The 19,260-nt window shown below is 44.5% G+C and overlaps 1 protein-coding gene across 1 annotated transcript in view; it reads right to left on the bottom strand.

The window, feature by feature from the left end:
- The window catches only part of ELOVL5 (ELOVL fatty acid elongase 5), a gene marked incomplete at its 5' end in the record, with an annotated part of 36,243 nt that extends 17,579 nt beyond the window's left edge, over positions 1 to 18,664 (bottom strand). The window contains one exon of the mRNA XM_082480546.1: positions 18,625 to 18,664. Coding sequence (XP_082336672.1) covers positions 18,625 to 18,664 — 40 coding nt within the window. The remainder of the gene's footprint in view (positions 1 to 18,624) is intronic.
- Between the last annotated feature and the right edge of the window lie 596 nt (positions 18,665 to 19,260).

Genomic DNA, 19,260 nt, shown 5'->3' with positions numbered 1-19,260 from the left:
TTGTAAGTGCAAATAAGGGATGACATCTTGCAAGATCCCTCTGCAAGGAGGGAATTGAAAAGGAAGAGGAGAAGGAAGACTGGACCTTGCAAAAGTCAGCAACATTGAAATCCTCAAATAAATACTACGAAGCTCTTTTAACAAACAGCTGGCAACACTAGCTGGGGAGGAGGAAGGAAGGAAAGAAAACTGGCTCTGCTATCACTTTGGCAGATTAGGCGACTGATTATAGCTCTGATTAAAAGCCCGTAAACCCACGAGATCAACAGCTACCAGTGGGCTGCAGAGGCAAGGGAGAAAACACTGCAGTTCGTGGCATGAGCATCTGCAGCTCCAGAAACTGCTTACTGGTGAGACGTTGCCAGCTAAAACTCATCCAACATCAGCACAGGAGAGTGATTCAAATGTCACCTGCCAGCGCCACACACGGCCAGCATTTATTGGTAGCACCCGATACATACACCGTGGTACGTGAGTCGCTGTACCTCCTTAAGGTTAAAGTGGGAAAGAAGTAGCGACACTTTCCATGAGCAGGGAGAAACGTACACCAAACTGTTCTCAAGAGAAGAGGAAGTCATTTTCTTCTTCATTAAGAAAAAAAAAAACCCAACCAAAACAAACAAAAAATCCCCTTCCAGTTTCCTCTTTTCTATGCTGAACTGTACTGAACTTTCACTAAAATAATTTTATCCATTTCTGATAGGATAGTTTTCATTTCTTGGTGTTTCTCCCTCTCCCCCCCGAAGTACTAATATTAACAGCTATTTTTAGCTATGGGGAAATAACGTAAGCAACACATAAGCTGTCAACATACCCGCACCACAAACCGAAACAATTACATGAGTTTACACGTAGTTGCTAACAACAAAAAAGTTCATCTCTCTTTTTTTTATTTTTCAGTTCTAGCTGAAGAAATATCTCTCTTCCACCTGTGAAAACCCTGCCTCTAGGGGATTTCTGATTTACACAAGTAAAATGAATAGCGGGACCTCTGGTTTTAGTCAGCTGGGACTGGTATCTCCATTTGTCTCGAGTCCGGCAAGAAAAGCCAAGCAGGATGCTAACGATGCCCTCTCCCTGCTCCAAAGCGGGACCAGGAACCTCCCGGCCCCTGCAGGGGCTTTGACTTCCCACGGGACCAAGAAAATACAACGGGCTTGGATACGTGCATTTCCATCCCCTGGGCTTCTACAGAAGACCACATCCCTTCCACTGCAAAGTTGCAGGCTGGAGGCTGACGCACTCCCCAAGGATTTCTGGCTGCACCCCCAACCTATCGTTTCCCATGGGGCTCTCGGGGACACAGGCAGAAGAGGACTTTCCCCTCCACTTGCACCAAGTCTTTGGACTACACAAAGGCACAGAAACTTCCCTGGAATCTGGTCACCAGGCACAAACCAAAGAGCTTGATTAAAATAACCAGGAGTGTTAAAAAAGTCTTTTGCAGTCCTGATTCATACCAGTTTTATTTTCTGACTCAGGCCGCCCAGCCCAGATAAGTACACACTTCACAGGAAGGTGCATTTTGGGGATTACGTCACCCCATCAGCTATGACACACCACCTGGGAGTGCCTGTGTGAATGGCCACAGCACTGGTACACTGGTGTCCTAGGAATAAGGAAATTTAATCGAGAAGCCTATGCTGTGCTACCAGAAGCATGAACATCAGGAAGACTGTGAGAAACCAGTATATAATTTCCAAGGAGAAGAAAGTTATCCAGAGCAAGCTCTTCTTTTTTTTTTTTTTCCACCTCTTTTTTTTTTTTTTTTTTTTTAATCTGTCAGCTATTAAATATTGCCAGGAAAAGCACTCCCTAGTGGATAATTCATTTTGGTGCTTGAAATCCCCACTTACTCAATTTGTCTGTCGCTCCTTTGATCCAGCACCGATTGATTTAGTTACGCAGCACTGCATCACCCACTAACCCAGCATCTGCGCCTGACTTCAACTCCCCTTTCTGCAGGGGAAGACTTCAGATGGGAGAGTTTGTTTCAAAAACAAAGGTTCGTTATACAAAAATCTACAAAAAAAAGCTCAATTCAGAACTGACTTGCTATATACTGTTGTTTGCTGGACACTGAAAATGCAGATATGTAAGTGACACAACTAAGAAAGCAGAAACAAACTCCGCCTAGCTACAGCAAAGACAGGAAGAAATGAAACTCCATGTTCAACCCTTCCATAAAATTGGAAGAAAACCTCATTCCCCAAGAGAAGGCGGCCTTCTGCAGAGGTCTCAGCTTTTTTGGGCTGTCACCCCAAAGCAGCGTTTTGTGCCAGCATTATCAGACAGCAGATTGTAAAAGGCACAGCGAAGGAAGAACTACTCCTGGTGTCAATTTCCAGAATCTGCAGAAAAAGAAATTGTTTCAAAAGGAACTCATTTGTGTAACAGAAAAACAGAGGGAAACAATCTGCTTTTGTTCCAGAGGGGGTCATGTGAAAACGCATCAAGTCTCCTGCCAACAGCCACACAACATTAAACACTGCTTCAACGGCAGCAACTACAAGGGTTCTTTTTTAATTAGAATAGTTTCCCAATTCAGAGGAACATCGACTCCCAGAAAAATTAAACCAGTGGCCATTTGAAACACTGTAATCGGCATGTTTTCTAATACTGAAAGTAAGCAAATTCTGCAGCTGACCACATATGAGAGCAGATCACTACCAACGCTCCTTTACTCAGAAGATGTCCCACAGCTAAGCACACTATTCATAGAAGCATAGAATGGTTTGGGTTGGAAGGGAGGTTCAAAGGTCACCTAGCCCAACCCCCCTCCAATAAGCAGGGACATCTTCAACTCGAGCAGGTAGCTCAGAGCCTCGCCCAACCTGACCTGGAACGTTTCCGGGGATGGGACATCTACCACCTCTCTGGGCAACCTGTGCCAGTGTTTCACCACCCTTATTGTAAAACATTCCTTCCTTATATCTAGTCTAAATCTTCCCTCTTTTAGTTTAAAACCATTACGCCTTGTCCTATCACTACACTCCCTGATAAAGAGTCCCTCCCCATCTTTCCTGTAGGCCCCCTTTAGGTACTGGAAGGCTGCTATAAGGTCTCCCCAGAGCCATCTCTTCTCCAGGCTGAACAACCTCAACTGTCTCCAGCTGTCCTCATAAGAGAAGTGCTCCAGCCCTCGGATCATCTTTGTGGCCCTCCTCTGGACCCACTCCAACAGGTCCATGTCTTTCCTATGTTGGGGGCTCCAGAGCCGGACACAGTACTCCAGGTGGGGTCTCAGCAGAGTGGAGTAGAGGGGCAAAATCACCTCCCTGGACCTGCTGGCCATGCTTCTTTTGATGCAGCCCAGGATACAGTTGGCATTCTGGGCTGTGAGCACACACTGCTGACTCACATCCAGCTTTTCATCCACCAATACCCCCAGGTCCCTCTCAGCAGGGCTGCTCTCAATCCTTTCATCCCCCAGCCTGTATTGGTACTGGGGGTTGCCCTGACCCAGGCGCAGGACCCTGCACTTGACCTTGTTCAACCTCATGAGGTTCACATGGGCCCACTTATGGACCCTGTCCAGGTCCCTCTGGATGGCATCCCATCCCTCAGGCATGTCGACCACAACACTCAGCTTGGTGTCATCCCCAAACTTGCTGAGGCTGCACTCAATCCCACTGTCTACGTCACTGATTTTAATGTTGTTCCTTGAGTTTCATCTTGGAGTAACTTCAGTTTCCAGGTACAAAGACGAGGCACAAAAATATAAAGATTTGTCTCTTGTCCCACGCCACCCTTTTTAAGCAAACCAAACAGCAGCAACAAAACATTTTGGGCTGAAAGCTCGAAGCACTGGGAGCCTGCTCCCTTTCAGCAGGACCCTCCAGCTCCCACCCTGCTGCTTGAGAGCTCCCTGAAACAACAGATCCCAGTTTTCACATTTAAGTCCTTGAACTTGAGTTCCAAAAAAATCTCCAAAATAGGCATCTAAATAATCGTGCTGGCTTCTGAGAGCAATGTGCCGTCAGGCTTGGCTGCTCAGCCTTCTTGGAAAACAGCCACTTTCTCCATTCTTAAATTAGGACTTCAAAGCCTAATTTTAGGCACTCGATTTTGGAAATCTTGAATTGTGTTTTCTCGTTAAAGTGATGTTTCCCAGTCCCTGCCACTGCAGAGGTGACTCCTCTTTTCCCTCCTCTAAAAGTACAAACTATCCCTCCTCCAAAAACACAGCAATCGTGCTGCCGTTTGCTTTTGTAAATGTACTGGAATTGAAAACGCTCAGCTGCTTGAGAACGGGAAGACAGCACCGATAACCAAAGCCGTCAACTATTTTCTGTCCATTTTCCAAAGCTCTCCAGTTTCTCCCTTCTGTTCCCAAAGCCCTAACTGCTCCTTGCATGTATTCCCTTTGCCTTTCAGCTTGCTGCCAACCCCAAATTCCTTTTTTTTTTCCCCCTTTTTGAATAGCCTCTTAGGTCCCCAGCATGCTTAATGTTAGCAATAAAAAGAAGTTTAGAATAAATTATAGGCCATATCGATCTGAAAGTGCAAGTACATTTATTTTGTGGGAAACCAGGTGAAGCATGAGCGCTGTGGATTTTGCCTTTTGGTTTTGTTAAAATGCAAGAAACTATTTTTAAACATTATTTTGCAACTGTATCTAGCAAAGTGATGCAGATTTTTGGCCCACCTTGCATCAGCAGCAGATCCTCCAGCCTGCTGCTGACTCCCAGGGACCCACAGGGCTGAGCTTTCACTCTCACCTGCAGCACCAGCATAAGGAAGTTCAGAAATAAATGATTTGTATAAAACTGGAGGAAGAGTAAAAAACGCAGGGCAAAGGAGAGAGGCTAGTCTCAAACAGTTTAACCTCAACGGTATTTCAAAACATTTGAAAATGCAGGGGGTTAAGGAGCACTTTGGCCAATTAAGGACCACGAAGACGATCTGGAGCACCTCTCCTACAAAGACAGGCTGAGAGACTTGGGGTTGTTCAGCCTGGAGAAGAGAAGGCTCCAGGGAGACATTATAGTAGCCTTCCAGTATCTGAAGGGCACCTACAAGAAAGCTGGACAGGGACTTTTTATAAGGGCATGTAGTGATAGGACAAGGGGGAATGGCTTCAAGCTGGAGGAAGGCAGATTTAAATTAAATATCAGGAAGAAATTTCTCACTCTGCAGGTGGTGAGACACTGGAACAGGTTGCCCAGGGAAATTGTGGAAGCTCCATCCCTGGAAGTGTTCAAGGCCAGGCTGGATGGGGCTTTGAGCAACCTGGTCTAGTGGGAGGTGTCCCTGCCCATGGCAGGGGGGTTGGAACTCGATGATCTTCAAGGTCCCTTCCAACCTAAACCACTCTATGATTCTGTGATTCTATGATTTCATGCCATTACTTTTCCCATCATTCTACCCCCTCAAATCCTTCAGTAATGATTATCTTCATACATAAAGACAACTGTGGTAATTAAAGTATTTCACAGAACAAATACAAGAAAGGGTTCTGCAAAATGGAATAACTAATTGTGCTCAGTGCCCAATACCTCATTAAAACAGAATCTAATAATCTTCAGATAGGTGAGTTAAGTCATAGGTCCTTACAGTTTTATTCTCATTTTCAGCAGATCAACTCTTCAGCAGATCAAACTAGCTCAAATTAGGATCCGAGCATCCTAGGATTAGGACATTCACATGCATTTCATCCCCTCACAGTCAACAGCCCTTGCTGCATCACGGGATAACTTCAGCCAGAAGGAGAACACCAAGAGCGATGGCCAAGCAAGAAGAGCAAGTTGGAAGCAACCACACAAATGCACCCATGGAAGTACTAAGAATCGGAGGAAAACGGTACACCACCATCTCTCTCCATCCCAGAAGGATGCGTCCAGCTGTAAATAAGGATCTCTCGTGCTGCAAAGACCCCTTTAGCAGCAGCTGATCTGACATCCCTTAGTGCTACGGTAAAATGCTTTCTTGCAATAGCATGCACTTTCCCAGAATAAAACGTTGGAGGGGGTACCCTGTGCCCGGCCGCTGCGCCCATGCCCCAGCACCACGATGCTGGAAACCTCCTCGCCTCTGCCAGCTTATAGCACGGTGCTGCTATAGTAATAAAGTGCAGATTGCTAAAGTATTTACAGAAATAAAATGGGGAGGGAAAAGGCAAAGCATGCAGGTTTATTCAGCTACTGTGTTTGTAATAGCACGCAATATAAAATGTGCAAGGACACTGTGCAGGCAGCTCCGGGCTGTGGGTTACAGAACTGTTTTGGGGTGGGGTTTTTTTTGTGTCTGTTTTTTGTTTGTTTGTTTTAAATGGGAAAGAAACAGAAAAGAGGATCTGTAGCAAACTAGGTTAGATGGAAACAGGGAAGATATGTACACCGCACGGGCTACAAATTGACTTTTTTGGAAGGAAAGCCAAAGCACAGCATTTGCTATATAGCTTTGCCCCAAAGCCCTCCTCCCCAAGCAGTATGTGAGTGTTCTCCGTCCAAAGGACGGAGAAGCCCAGTCTTGCATGACCACTACTAGCAGCAGAGTTCAAGAATACTGTGTAGCTTCAATTCAGTGAGTTCCAATTTACTTTTTTTTTTTAAATGCCGCCATCTCCTAATTGCATGTTAAAATTTAAAAAGCAAGAAATAGGAAAAAAAAAAAAAAAAGAGTTACAAGTGGGGCCATCCTCCCACACGAACCCTCGTTTCCTCCAACACCCCACAGCAGTGGCACCGAGTCCAAGCAGCAAGAGAGCATCCGACACCAGCCAGCCCCTTCCCCCTGCCAAAACGCTGCTGCGCCAAGGTCTGAACCCAGAGGAAAGTATAGGACAGGCCCATAATTCTCAGTTATCTTATTTATATTTATATTTATTAGCTTGACATACGAAAGCTTGCTATCTAACCCATAAAAGCACTTGCGATACTCATGCACACGTGAAACGCCATACAAAGCAAGAACTGGCTGTGCACAGTTATCCAGTAAACAAGGTTTAGCTGTAAAAAGGTTATCTGAGGGTTCACATGCTGACGAGATCCAGTGGTCCAAGAAAAAGCTGAGAAATTAGAAGGCGACTATGAAAGCCAAGGGTGACAGTCACACAGGTAACACTACACCATGCAACACTGGGTAACACAGGGATAACAGCGCACACAAAACCTGGATTGAGATGCCCTGCTAACATGTAGCTACAAACCCTATGTTCAGATGGGTAAATGATACCTTCTGGAGGACCACTTGTATTTGGGAAACCAGATCACACTGAAAAAGCACACAAACAAGTCAACATACTGTAACTTGCCTAAGGGTAAGTGTTTATTTGTGTGCTTACTTTTATTTCCAGTGAGTATGGGGTGCTGCACTGCTACCTGCAGTGCTGTGGGAGAAGTTAAATTCCCTGGTGTGCCCTAACGCAGAAAAAAAATACATTTAATACACTGAATTAGTTATATTATAGAATCATAGAATGGTTTAGGTTGTAAGCGACCTTAAAGATCATCTGGTTCCAACCCCCCTGCCATGGGCACGGACACCTCCCACTAGACCAGGTTGCTCAAAGCCCCGTCCAGCCTGGCCTTGAACACTTCCAGGGATGGGGCCTCCACAACTTCCCTGGGCAACCTGTTCCAGTGCCTCACCACCCTCAGAGTGAAAAATTTCTTCCTAATATTTAATCTAAATCTGCCTTCCTCCAGCTTGAAGCCATTCCCCCTTGTCCTATCACTACATGTCCTTGTAAAAAGCCCTTCTCCAGCTCTCCTGTAGGCACCCTTTAAGTACTGGAAGTCTGCTATAAGGTTTCCCTGGAGCTTTCTCTTCTCCAGGCTGAACAACCACAACTCTCTCAGCACGTCCTCATAGAAGAGGTGCTCCAGCCCTCGGATCATCTTTGTGGCCCTCCTCTGAACCCACTCCAACAGGTCCATGTCATTCCTCAATAAAAGTGAATTTCTACACTTTTACCTAACAGAAGAAAAGATGCATACTGACACTGTGAATGCATACCACGGCTTGCCTTGCTGCTGTTTCTTCATACAGCCAGCCACGCTACAAGAAGTCAATCTTAAAACTTTTCTATTTTCCTGCTGTACCCCCATGAGACATGAGTTAATCCTGTACAGCTGCACCAACACTTGCTGCCTGCATTTTAAGATGCTAAACACCATGCCAGACCGCACAACCATGCGTGGTGAACAGTACTAACAAAAAGAAAAAAAAAAAAAACAGGCAAGTACCAGTGACGGCTAGCTCTAACTAGAAAAACATACCAAAAACCCTTCCTTTTCTCACCATCCTGAGAATTAAGAGAAAAGAATAAAAGAAATTACTCCAGGTCCAACTGTTATGCCACGGCACCATGCTGCTCAGGACAAAACCCTGCCACTAGGCGCTCCGTTAAACCCTCTACCTCCCAAACAGGACAAAAATAATAGGATCATCATTCAGAAAAGCAACCGCCTTTGAAGATCTAATCTCCTTTCCAAAGGATAAAGGAGTTAACACTATGTAAGGCAAGATTTTGAGATTCTGACCTTGTTTTTTTTCCTGCCCAGGACTGACAAGCAGTACCGAGAGCAAAGACTACGCATCCTCGTAAAGGGGCAGATGAATAGACAGGAGATATTTTACAGATACATCGGACGGATCATTCCCTCGCCTTTCCCTTCTTGTTCAACACTTAGCACATCTGTAAACGAAGCGCTGCCAAACCCACGCAGCCAGCTGATGGCATTTCTGTTACAGAAGCTCAGGGCTGAAAAGTCTGGTGGGTCCCGAAGAGCTGAACATCCTTGCCTGCGCCAGACCTGTGCCAAACCAACCACTGCCAAAAACCAGCAAGTTTCATGGTACCAAATCATCAGTGTAACAAGGGCCACTGAAAAAGATGACTAGAAAAGAGAGCACTTCTACCTGTACATTTTCTTGGTTTGATGTTGGCAGCGCTTTCCTAAATATTACTTCATCAGAAGACCCTGCTCCAGGCTGCAAGCACTGCAGCTTCTTGTATTTTACTCAAGGGCAGAAAGACTAACCAACTAAAAGGAAATACTGTATTGGTAAAGCTTGGTGTGATTTTATCACTGATTCTTCCTATGAACTTTAAATAGACTACTGGAGGGAAAAGAAAAAAAAAAAAAGCACACTGTCCACACATCTGGCAACGGCCACGCTGTTTTCTACAAGCTCATAACAAAAAAAATTCAGGCACCTGCAGAAGACAGGTAGCGGATTCCAGCAAAATAAGTCCACTCTTTTCCTTCAATAAGAGGCAACAAATTCCTGACGCCATGGAAACCCCACCACCTCTAAAACCTGTTTCAGTGAAGAACCTAGCTAGACTGAACCCTCAGCTTTAGTGCTGAGGTGCAGAAGGTTTTAATACTTTTGTGCTTTCAAAAGCATTGGAGCAAAGGCAGGGTCAATACCGTTAATTTGGTATAATATACCCATTTCAGATACAGGGACAAACCAACACCCACACAAGCAGCAGGTGAGAAGCGTCCTCCCCCCCCCTGCAGCTATCTTGTCCTCCATAGACCAGTGGTCCCCTGGAGAAGGGGGTACCAGATATGCCTCCTCTGCCTCACCACTTGTGCAAAGTCTCTCTCAAACAACATCTTCAGCAACTTGTTCCAAAAGATGAGAAGCTCCCTCTACAGAGGCTTTTTTCCTGCTCATACCTGTTATGGCACTGGCTTGTGCCCACCAATAAGCCACCTCATCGCCTTACCTTCACTCCAGCTCCTCTACCACGCCAGGTCCATGGCTATAAAACCATACCCAAGGTGGGTGGGATGACCAGGAGCAACCAAGAACAACTTTTGACGTGGCTGCAAGGAGTGCTTTCATTCCTCCCCTCCCTCCTGCCTGGGTGGAGGAAAGCAGAGGTAGCCCCCAAAAAAGCAACAAAGCAAGAAGATCAGCTTTCAGCCAGCTCCATCCCATCACCAGATTTATTGCAGGAGAAGCACTGGCACGAGGCAGGCATGTGGGGGTGACCAAGAGGTCTCACCTGACTGAAGCCGAGCAAAGCCATTGCACCCAGCAAGAAACTGAGACCATAGCAAAAAGAAAGGTAAATAAAACAGATTGGCAAAAAGAAAGATGCAGAATTTTTAAAGCAGAATTCTAAAACGCCTTTAAGAGAAGGCCAAAATAAAAGGCATTGCACACACGTCATTTTACCTACAGGAATGGTTCTAGTGAGTGAAAGAATTGCAGAAAAAAGAAAACGTGAAACAAAAGGTCATACAAGGTATGTTAACATCATGCAGAGCTAACTTAAATATACGTTTAAATACAATCCTAACAGCATGAACTAACAGATTATTGGACTGTAAAAAGCAAACAACAACAACAAAAAGACCCTGAAATGTTCAGAATACAAAGGTAACATTTTAAGATGCATTGCTGTGTCTCTGTCTTGAAAACTGCAGGACTAGGGATGGTCTGAAGGCAGGTCAGATGTGACAGGGCAGGACTCAGGGAAGGGGGAGAATATTAACCATCGAGAGACCCAACAGATGGAGACCGACAACAGATTTCTTTCAAAAAAAAAAAAAAAAGGCAACTTGAATGTTTTATTCAATCTAAACACAGCAAAAGTATTCCAAATGGGAACAGAACTCATGAAAAGAAATACACAGGAAAAGACTGAAATAAAATGCTAAACAGATGGTGAATATGACCAAAACCTCTTATTCCACACTGGTCAGCCTGCAGCTGAAGACTTTGAAGATAGTGGCGAAATATCTCCTTTAATTCTCAGCCTTAAAGCATGTTATACTATAAAAAATGATAATCAACAACCTTACTAATGATATGAGACACACCTTGAGTGCAGTAGCCCAAGACTAAATTTCAATGGCAAGTTTGATTTTCTGATAATACCAAGCATTTTTTTACTTGACGTCCAAAGCTTATAATTAAATTCATTATATGAAAAAAACCACCCACATTGCTAGATAATTAGAAAGCGATTCACAAATGGAAAAGAAAGCTTTCTCCTTTAGTTTGGGGCTTGTAGCAAAGTGATAACCTAACTTACAGCGTATTTTACAAGCACTCATATTTTGCCAGGAGCGAGCGAAAGATAGGAAAAAATTAAGTTGTGTTTCAACAGCCACACTTGTAAAGCAACTCCCTAAACTCTGGGCAAAAGACAAGCTCTTTACCCTCTATAGTAAAACTCCGTGCATATCTATTATACGGATGGCAATATATTAAAAGTTGCTCAGCAGGTAAAACCAAACCTTTACATTCTGCATGCACCTATTTCATATACGTTTTGGAAAGACTGTGTAGGATAGAGAATGATGCTTCAGGCAATGAAAGTGCTTATTCATGTTGGCAGCTCTCTGAAAGTTTCCCCCTCCAGAATCTCACCACCACCACGGCTCTATTTTTACTGCATGCCAAAAGCAAAACATGCTCTTGTGCAAAAAACCTCTTTCACGAACCAATCTTTCAAATATCAGAAGACAATTCCAGTGGTTGGAAGCTATTTTTCCACAATGCTTTTATCTCCCTGGAATACAAGTCCCCCACGCAGATGTGTCATCTCTAAAGTAAATAGCAGTGAAGGGACTCTTCATTTAAATACACCTGTAACTCTGGACTAGTGAAGCTAAATGCTTGAATTCACGGCCTCACACAAGAATGGGTACGTGATGGAGGAGCAGAGGAAGGAAAAAAAAATAAATAAACCAGATTTGGTTAACATTCTGCGCTCACATTAATGACTGACAGCTTAGGTGGGAATTTGGTAGGGGTCTCAGCAGAGTGATGCTGCTGTAAAAGGAGGGACGTGTCAGAGCCGCCGGTGGCCAATTAGGGCCCAAAACCCAGCCCTCCTCCTCTCTTCTGCAAAATAATCTCCCAGGGCATCGGGTGAATAAGCTTTTAAAAGGCAAAGCCTGAAAAATAGATACAGAGAGAAATATCAAAGTGAGAAAAGGAGCAGCAGGGAAAAACGAAGGGGAGAGAGAGGGGTGGAAAACCCCTTAACTTCACCGCTAAGCTCCTTCACGTGTGCAATTAGCAATTCACTTACATTCTCCTTCACTGTAGGCTGAAAGACGGTCACCTCCTCCCAAGGCCATACATCTCTCCTTCGGAGGCAACACAGCACTAAAGGAGGTAAAGCGCTCATTCCAAGAGGATCATTTTTCATACTCTGTAAACAGTGGTTAAAACCTGGCGACATCCACGTGTTCCCACCAAGCGCGTCCTTCAGGACTCAAATCTGTATTTTAACAGCTTCTTCAATGTGTATTTCAAGGCACAAAGTCAATCCCCACAAATGCTTAGAAAGCCGAACTGTGCTGTACGAAACCGATACCTGCGCTGGTGCATGGTTTGAGCCTGACGTGTTTTGTGAAACCCAGAAATATTCAGTCTGCACAACTGGAAATTCATGATAGCTCTGCAGTTGCTCAACTAGAGTTAGATTTGAATATCTTATCTAAATGAGCTCTGTACTGAATTTAGAAGGAACGAGGCAATTAAGTAGTGGACTTCAAAAAATGAGAGAAAACCCTTTGAAAATAACATTAGCAGTCCCTTCCTGTACCTTAATGCAACCACTTAGCGGTGGTGATAGAACAAGAAATCAATATAAAGAAGTACGAAAGGATGTTATTTTTGTTCTGCAAGGCACGGCCAGACTCACAGCCTGCGTTTGCTTGCTTCAAAGGCAGACAATGATGGTTTTGAAAGGGCAGAAGAAAGGGTAGGGAAGTTAGAGGTTTCAGGAACCTGTCAAGGAAAAGCGGAGGACCGAGTATGGCCTCAAAGACCTCCGGAAGTTTCAGAATTACTCGGGAACCTGATAAAGGCTGCAAAACCAGAGGACGGCGCTATAGCCATTTAAGCTGTCATGACAAGTGGTCTGACACCACCATCGACTCTAAAAATGGCTCATGCCCATGCATAATTTTTACCTGTAAACAAGAAGAGGCGGTGGCAGCAGCTCATGCATTAGCAGGGCAATGATCAACAGTGAAACACAGCGGCCTTTCTGTGACTACCTGTATTATTATTATTTTTTCTCCTCATTTTTAACTGGGATTCCCAAATGCAGTACTCCTTACTGACTTGCTTACTGTCAAGTCTCTCCATCTCTACATAATGGGTCCACCCCCCTACATATTGCTGGGGTTCCCTCGCACTTGTGTTTTCCTCCAGCCCTTACACTGAGTTTTAACCTCCCGCAGAAGGTGATGGGGACACCCACCCAAAATTTCCCAGCCCATGGTCAGGTCTGGCAGCCGGGGCCAGGCAAGCCCAGCCACCTCTGCTGTAGCTGGAGCAAACAAGAGGCTGCAGAGGTGACCATGGCGTAAGCTGCGCCTTCTGGGTGGCCCGCAAGTCAGAATTCAATAAAATATGAAAAAACTTGCTCAAATCTTTCGCAAGTGGCTGTTAAGGAGGCAGAGAAAAATCCGTAAGTAACCAGACCTGCTGGACTAGCAGCTTATTTTCTGTCACTATATCACACATGTGAATGAAAAAAGATAATTCTGAACCGCGTTACAAGTGCAGGTGTTCTCCCCATTAACAAGGCTGGACGCGTGCAGTAAGTCAAGCTCACAAGACTAACGTAAAGCTTAACTACATGCCAAAAGGCCACTGTACATAAGTGAACTGAGGGACAAATATACAACGCAAAGGATAGATGCATGACCCTAATTTAGGACAAACAGTTGAGACCTTGCCCCAGTTCACAGGGTCTGTGACCAGCGAAGAGCAACCTCGCCGTGCCAGTGCTGCACAAGAGAAATGAACCACCAAACCGGAATTGGACATTCACCATGAGTATCTGCTACCCCGCGATCCACATAAGCACACACACAAAAACGCAAGCACAGCTAACAATTATTTTGTCCTTCCAAGCCACATCCAGATTCCTGTGCCTCTACCAGCACTGTCCTGCAGCCATCACGTGAGGTCTCGCTCAAGAGCATGCGAGCAGCCACGGGAACGAACGGAGCACGTAGATGCTCTTCGGTAAGCACACGTGCCATGCACCCAAACTAGGATGCCGTTTGAACTTCAGCATGCAAAAAAGGTTTCTCGAGTTTCTTTCTCTAAAGGGCAGGGCGATGTTAAACATTAGAGAATGTCATCCTCTTAACCGGTTAAAGGTTTAATTATTGTTATTTAAGTCAAAGGTTCTCCCTACTGTTTGGCCAGGAGACGATTCTCAAAATGATGATTCAAAACATCAGTATTTCTAAAAGCCACCCGGGAGCAGGAGATAATCTTTCAGGAAAAGGTTAACAGAAGCTTTCCGATGAAATTATGTGCATAGAAATAGCACTATAAAGATTAAGGTATAAAGGTCTATAGTTTCCCAAGTCTTTATCATCTCGAGTGAAACCAAACCTGAGGACACAGGACCAGCTCAAGAACTCGACTCCTATGTTGACAATTGATAAAAGTAGTGGCAAATGTACAAGTAGATTTCTTTTGCTCGTTTCTAAGAGCTTCAAGAGCTGATCTGATCTGATCTTCAAGACCTCTATCTGAATACGGATGCCACGGTTTTAACTTCACAGAGGAGCTCCTCCACCAAGCTGTGGTCTGCTCCAAACCCATAACCATACAGCATCTAAGGGAAGAAGGCATTTTCCTGTAATTAGCACTTGTTAGGGGCTCCTTAGCCAACAAGGGCACAGCAGAAACACTACCTTAATCTGAAACGCTTCCCAGCAAGTTTGTAACAGCATCAAGTAAGGGGAGAGCGAGGAAAAAAAAAAAAAAAAAAAAAAAGAAACAAAACACACAGCAAAACAGGCAGCAATGCAAACTTGCGTGCTTATGAATAATTATCTAAACATATGGCCTAAAACCATAAGATACTTTGAGGTGTATTTGGTTTAATAAGCTAAACCACATTATTTTGCAAATTGATACTTGTTAGTTCCCATCTAACACTGGTAACATCCTTAAGAACTGTGACACCACGTCCATCCGCACGCAGATGCCTTAAAAGCCAGAGTGTTACCCAAAATCAAGACTACGTCCTTTTTGAAATCAAGTCTACGTTTTACAGCAGAGAGCCTGAACTTGCGCATAGGAAGAAAGCAATTATCCTCCAGTCACAGCAAAGGCAGCCAGCAAGAAGAGAAGCAGTTTTCTCAAGGTCACAGAGGGAGAGGAGCGCTTCCAAGCGATAACAGCAGAGGAACAGTCACTTTGTTCACATCGCTGACCCAGTGTTTCAAAGGGTAGGGTGATGTAGGCATCAAAGAGCAGGGTAGAATTTGAAAACGCAGGGGAAAAAAAGGTTTCTTCCACATGTGTTGTAGCTTTGCACAAGCGAGTGTTGTCTCCTGTAAATGTTAGTGCAACTCAGCGTATTTAGTCATCGTCCCAAGCACCTCACTTGGCAGGCAAATGTTCGGTGTGAAGCTTTGACAGGGAGGTCAACTAAATCCAGACAACTCAAGCATAAATACAAGTTCACAGAAGGGTTTTCTATTTCTACGTGCTCAGTATGCCTTTGGTCATCAACAACGCTATCGTTAATGAAGCACAACCTCTACAGCTAATGCTGCTTAATAAAGGCATGCAAAATACCCAGATGCAATGGGATGCTGAGACCAACTCTTCATTCGCAGCACTGAGTTCAGCGTAAGTAGCACGATTCATTTGCACTTGGAGAAGTGACAATTATGCGCAGCAGCATGCATCTGTAAAATCTCTACACCTGGTAAGGGAATTTATTAGACTGTCATTGTGCTTTCTAAATGCTTGACGCTTTGCGTTTCATATGAGTCAACCACTTCATCGAGGAAATAAAATAATTCTCCAACGCATCGAACACAGCAGGAAAGCTTTTACCAACCACATACTTTGGGCAAGTTTGCTCTTGTGCTCTTATTTACCCTGTAAGATAATGTGTCCAAAATGCCAAAACACAAATAGAGAAACCTAGGCAATACATTTTAGGAGATTAATTTCATTAAACAGATCCAGGGAGAGCCACTGCGTACAAAGTCCACAGCAGCTCTACAGGTTATCTCCATAGTAAGATCAGAGGCAGCATTTATTTGACTTGTCAATCAAAAAAATCAATCCAGGACACTGTTTGCAATACCTTTATCAGAGACATAACTGCTATTCCATTGGACACAGGGAACAGGCTTTGGTGGCCTCAGGAACCCAGATATAAACCACTTGTACCAAATCAGCACTTTGGAGCTCCAGGGATGTCAGCCTAAGCAATGCCCTCTTAACCGCATTGCTGCAATACCGAATTTAAACAGCCTTAGAAAAGGCCACAGCAAAGCAATCTGAACTAGAAATAACTTTTTAAACAACAGTCTAACTTCTATATTCACTGATTATCCTTTTCATTTGTCCTTGTGTGTGATCTTCCATCTAAGGGAAAAAGCGTTTCCAGTGCTAGTGTGCATAAACCTGTTGGATCACAGGAATCTTCGGCATTTTTAACACATTTAAGAATCGCAAAACAAATTAGCGACTATACTGCATATGACAAAACAGCTACAGATTACAGGGATTATTGTCAGTTTTGTGAAGTGTTTGGACACACACAGAGAAGCGTGCTCTGACTGGCATGCAGTAAGCAACTTCTTAAGTCTATTATATAGTCAAACAACTTTCAAAAGCATATGTCGCACCCTGGAAGAACATAATTTTGTACACTGTAAAAACAGGAAAACAAAAGCATTACGGCAAAGGGCTGAGGTCAATAGCCCCAAAAGTATTCCTGTTTTTAAACAGCTGTATAGATCTCACCCTTCTACGACTAATTTTAGACATGTCAATGAAAGAAGGTGATGAAAGAGGATTGAGATTAAAAGGACAAAATGAGTAAATTGTTCAGTTATGCCAGGGAGGTTGTAGCAAACAGCAGCATCACCTATACATGCCTTCATGACCCATATAAAGAGCTGCCAAATCGAAATGGAGCTTTAGTTAGCTTCGAACAGGCAACAGAGTTTGCTTGTGACCCATCTCAAGACAACAGGCCACTCATGGGAGTAAAAAAAAAAACCACCAAGAAATAATAGGTAGAGGTCTTCATGGCTCTGCTCCTCAGCAGTGAAAGAGTATCCCTGTCTCTATTCAAAGTCAGAGACCAAACCCTCAACATCTGGAATAAAAAAAACCACGCCACCAAGAGCCCATTTACTCCAAAAGGCTTTGCCAGTCTGATGGAGTCTCTCCAGCACAACCTGTCCCAGGAGATGACCCTGCACATGGGATGGGAGCTCTGGCTTCTTGCCGCTGTGGCAGGAGCCCCTGGCCAGGCAGCAAGCAGAGCGCTGCCTAAGCCATCTCCTGTGCTGGTGGCAAGGTGACACCCAAAATGCCACCGAGTCCACCCTCCCGGTCGATCGGTGGGTGCCCCACACCACCACACCGCTGCCTGTTGGGCAGTGGCAGGCAGGAGCAAGGATGAACGCTCATTGGTGACATCCTTTTAGTGCCAGCTCCAAGAGGGACAGAGGGGACAGCAGGACACGCACTCTATTTTAACACGGGACCATATGCAATTGCTGTTCCTCTCCCCAAGATTCATCTCAGGTGGGACGCAGGCAGCGTTAATTGGGAGACTCACTCCATCACCCCGGAGCGAGGACTGCTGAGACCACTAGAAGACAGGCAGAAGACGAGCATTTTAACCTTGTAAGTACCACCACCTTGCTCAGTACGGGTGGGGTTTTATTCTGACCTCAGCAGAAACAGAAGCTTTTGATGTTGCAATGTTTGCTGCCCCAAAAATGAGGAAGGTAGAGGAATGAGGTCAGCTCAGTACTTGAGAGCCTTTAACCAATTACCAACCAAATGTCACTAACAAGGAACACGCTTCCCAAGAGGCAGCTCTGGATCTCTGAGCACTGGTCTTTCCACCTGCAGCTGCCAGATTCAAGCACTGCGTCAGCCTGAAATCCTAAAAAATTGGCAGTTCCGCTATAGTTTCAAAAATTGGAATCTTCAAACTTATTTCCAAGAATCTGCTCCTAGCGAGTCACGAAAGAACGAGCAATTAAAGGTGCTGCCTAGAAGCCTGAAAGATTTACAGTATTATTTCCAACTTACATTTTGGTTTTTTTCTGTTCATCTTATCTTCTCAAAGTTAATTCCTCTTGTAAACAACACAAAATGAAGGTCAGCAGGGAAAGAAGAGATTTGACCAGAGAATTCAAAATATTTTATTTCAACTCTGGCTGTCCTAAAGGCAAGGAATGCAACAAGAGGAATTCTTGCTGAGAAATGTAAAGACAACATCAACTTACTAAAAATACTGCAGTAAGAGACTGATCAGACAGCACATAAACTAAGTATCCTTAATGATGCTATATTTATGTACCAGATATGCGTGAGTTTTAGTCAAAGATACTTCGTTTGATCAGCTGCTGGTATGTAAAAGATACTAAACCACACAAAGCGCAACTGCTTTTTAAAAAGCAGAGTGAGGCAAAGAGGCCGGCAGCCAGACTCTTCCCCAGCTCGCAAGAGAAAGCTCCACAGCATATTAATTTCACTGCTGCTCTCTCTCGTTGCATTTGCATGCTAAAGTACAGGAGACTTAAGTTAGATCACTTAATGATAAATTCACTTAGCTGCTTATGGATAAAAAACACAAAGAAGTTCCTAAGGACTTCCAGCACGTGTTACCTACAGAACATATACCTTGTAAGAAATTCAGTAAAATCCAGCAAAATTCTGGCATGTCTTTTTAGCGTCCTTGACCCGTGCCAGCTGGCAACAGCGTCTTCTGAGGGCAAACCCACTCTTAAACTTCAGCAAACGCAGCACAGCGGTGCCTTTCATCTACTCCTCAGCTGATGTAAAGCCGGGAAGGGATCTCCACCCAGCCGACCCCAGCCATCTCCAGGCATCGCAAGTTTTCAAGGGAAATCCTCACCCCATGCGTGCCAGCACAGCTCTCTCCAGGCAGATTACATGCCTTGGCTACTCTGAAAGCAGATTATGTCTAGCGCACCCCAAATACATGAACACTTTTATAAGAAACTCCAGCTTTCGTGGCTGAACAGCATCAGAGGATCATGCGTGCCACAGCCTTGCTCTCCCCGATGCAGCTTCAACTCCTCTTAGCAGCAGTGAGGACACACCAGTATTTATCTCTAGCTATGGAGTTCTCTAACAGCAGAGAAAAATCTCAGGCTGCCACTGCACCGAAGGAACGAGCAGGGCTTAGACCGAAGTATCATCAAGAGTTACATCACCAAACTCTTCAGCATTACAAGTTCACATTAAAAATAAGTAAATCCCCTCCCTCTACGCTAGCAGCTTAATACCGCTGCA

The sequence above is a fragment of the Vanellus vanellus genome (assembly GCF_965231255.1).
Source record: "Vanellus vanellus genome assembly, chromosome: 3".
Classification (NCBI taxonomy): Eukaryota; Metazoa; Chordata; class Aves; order Charadriiformes; family Charadriidae; genus Vanellus; species Vanellus vanellus.
This window is presented reverse-complemented; position numbering and strand designations above follow the sequence as displayed.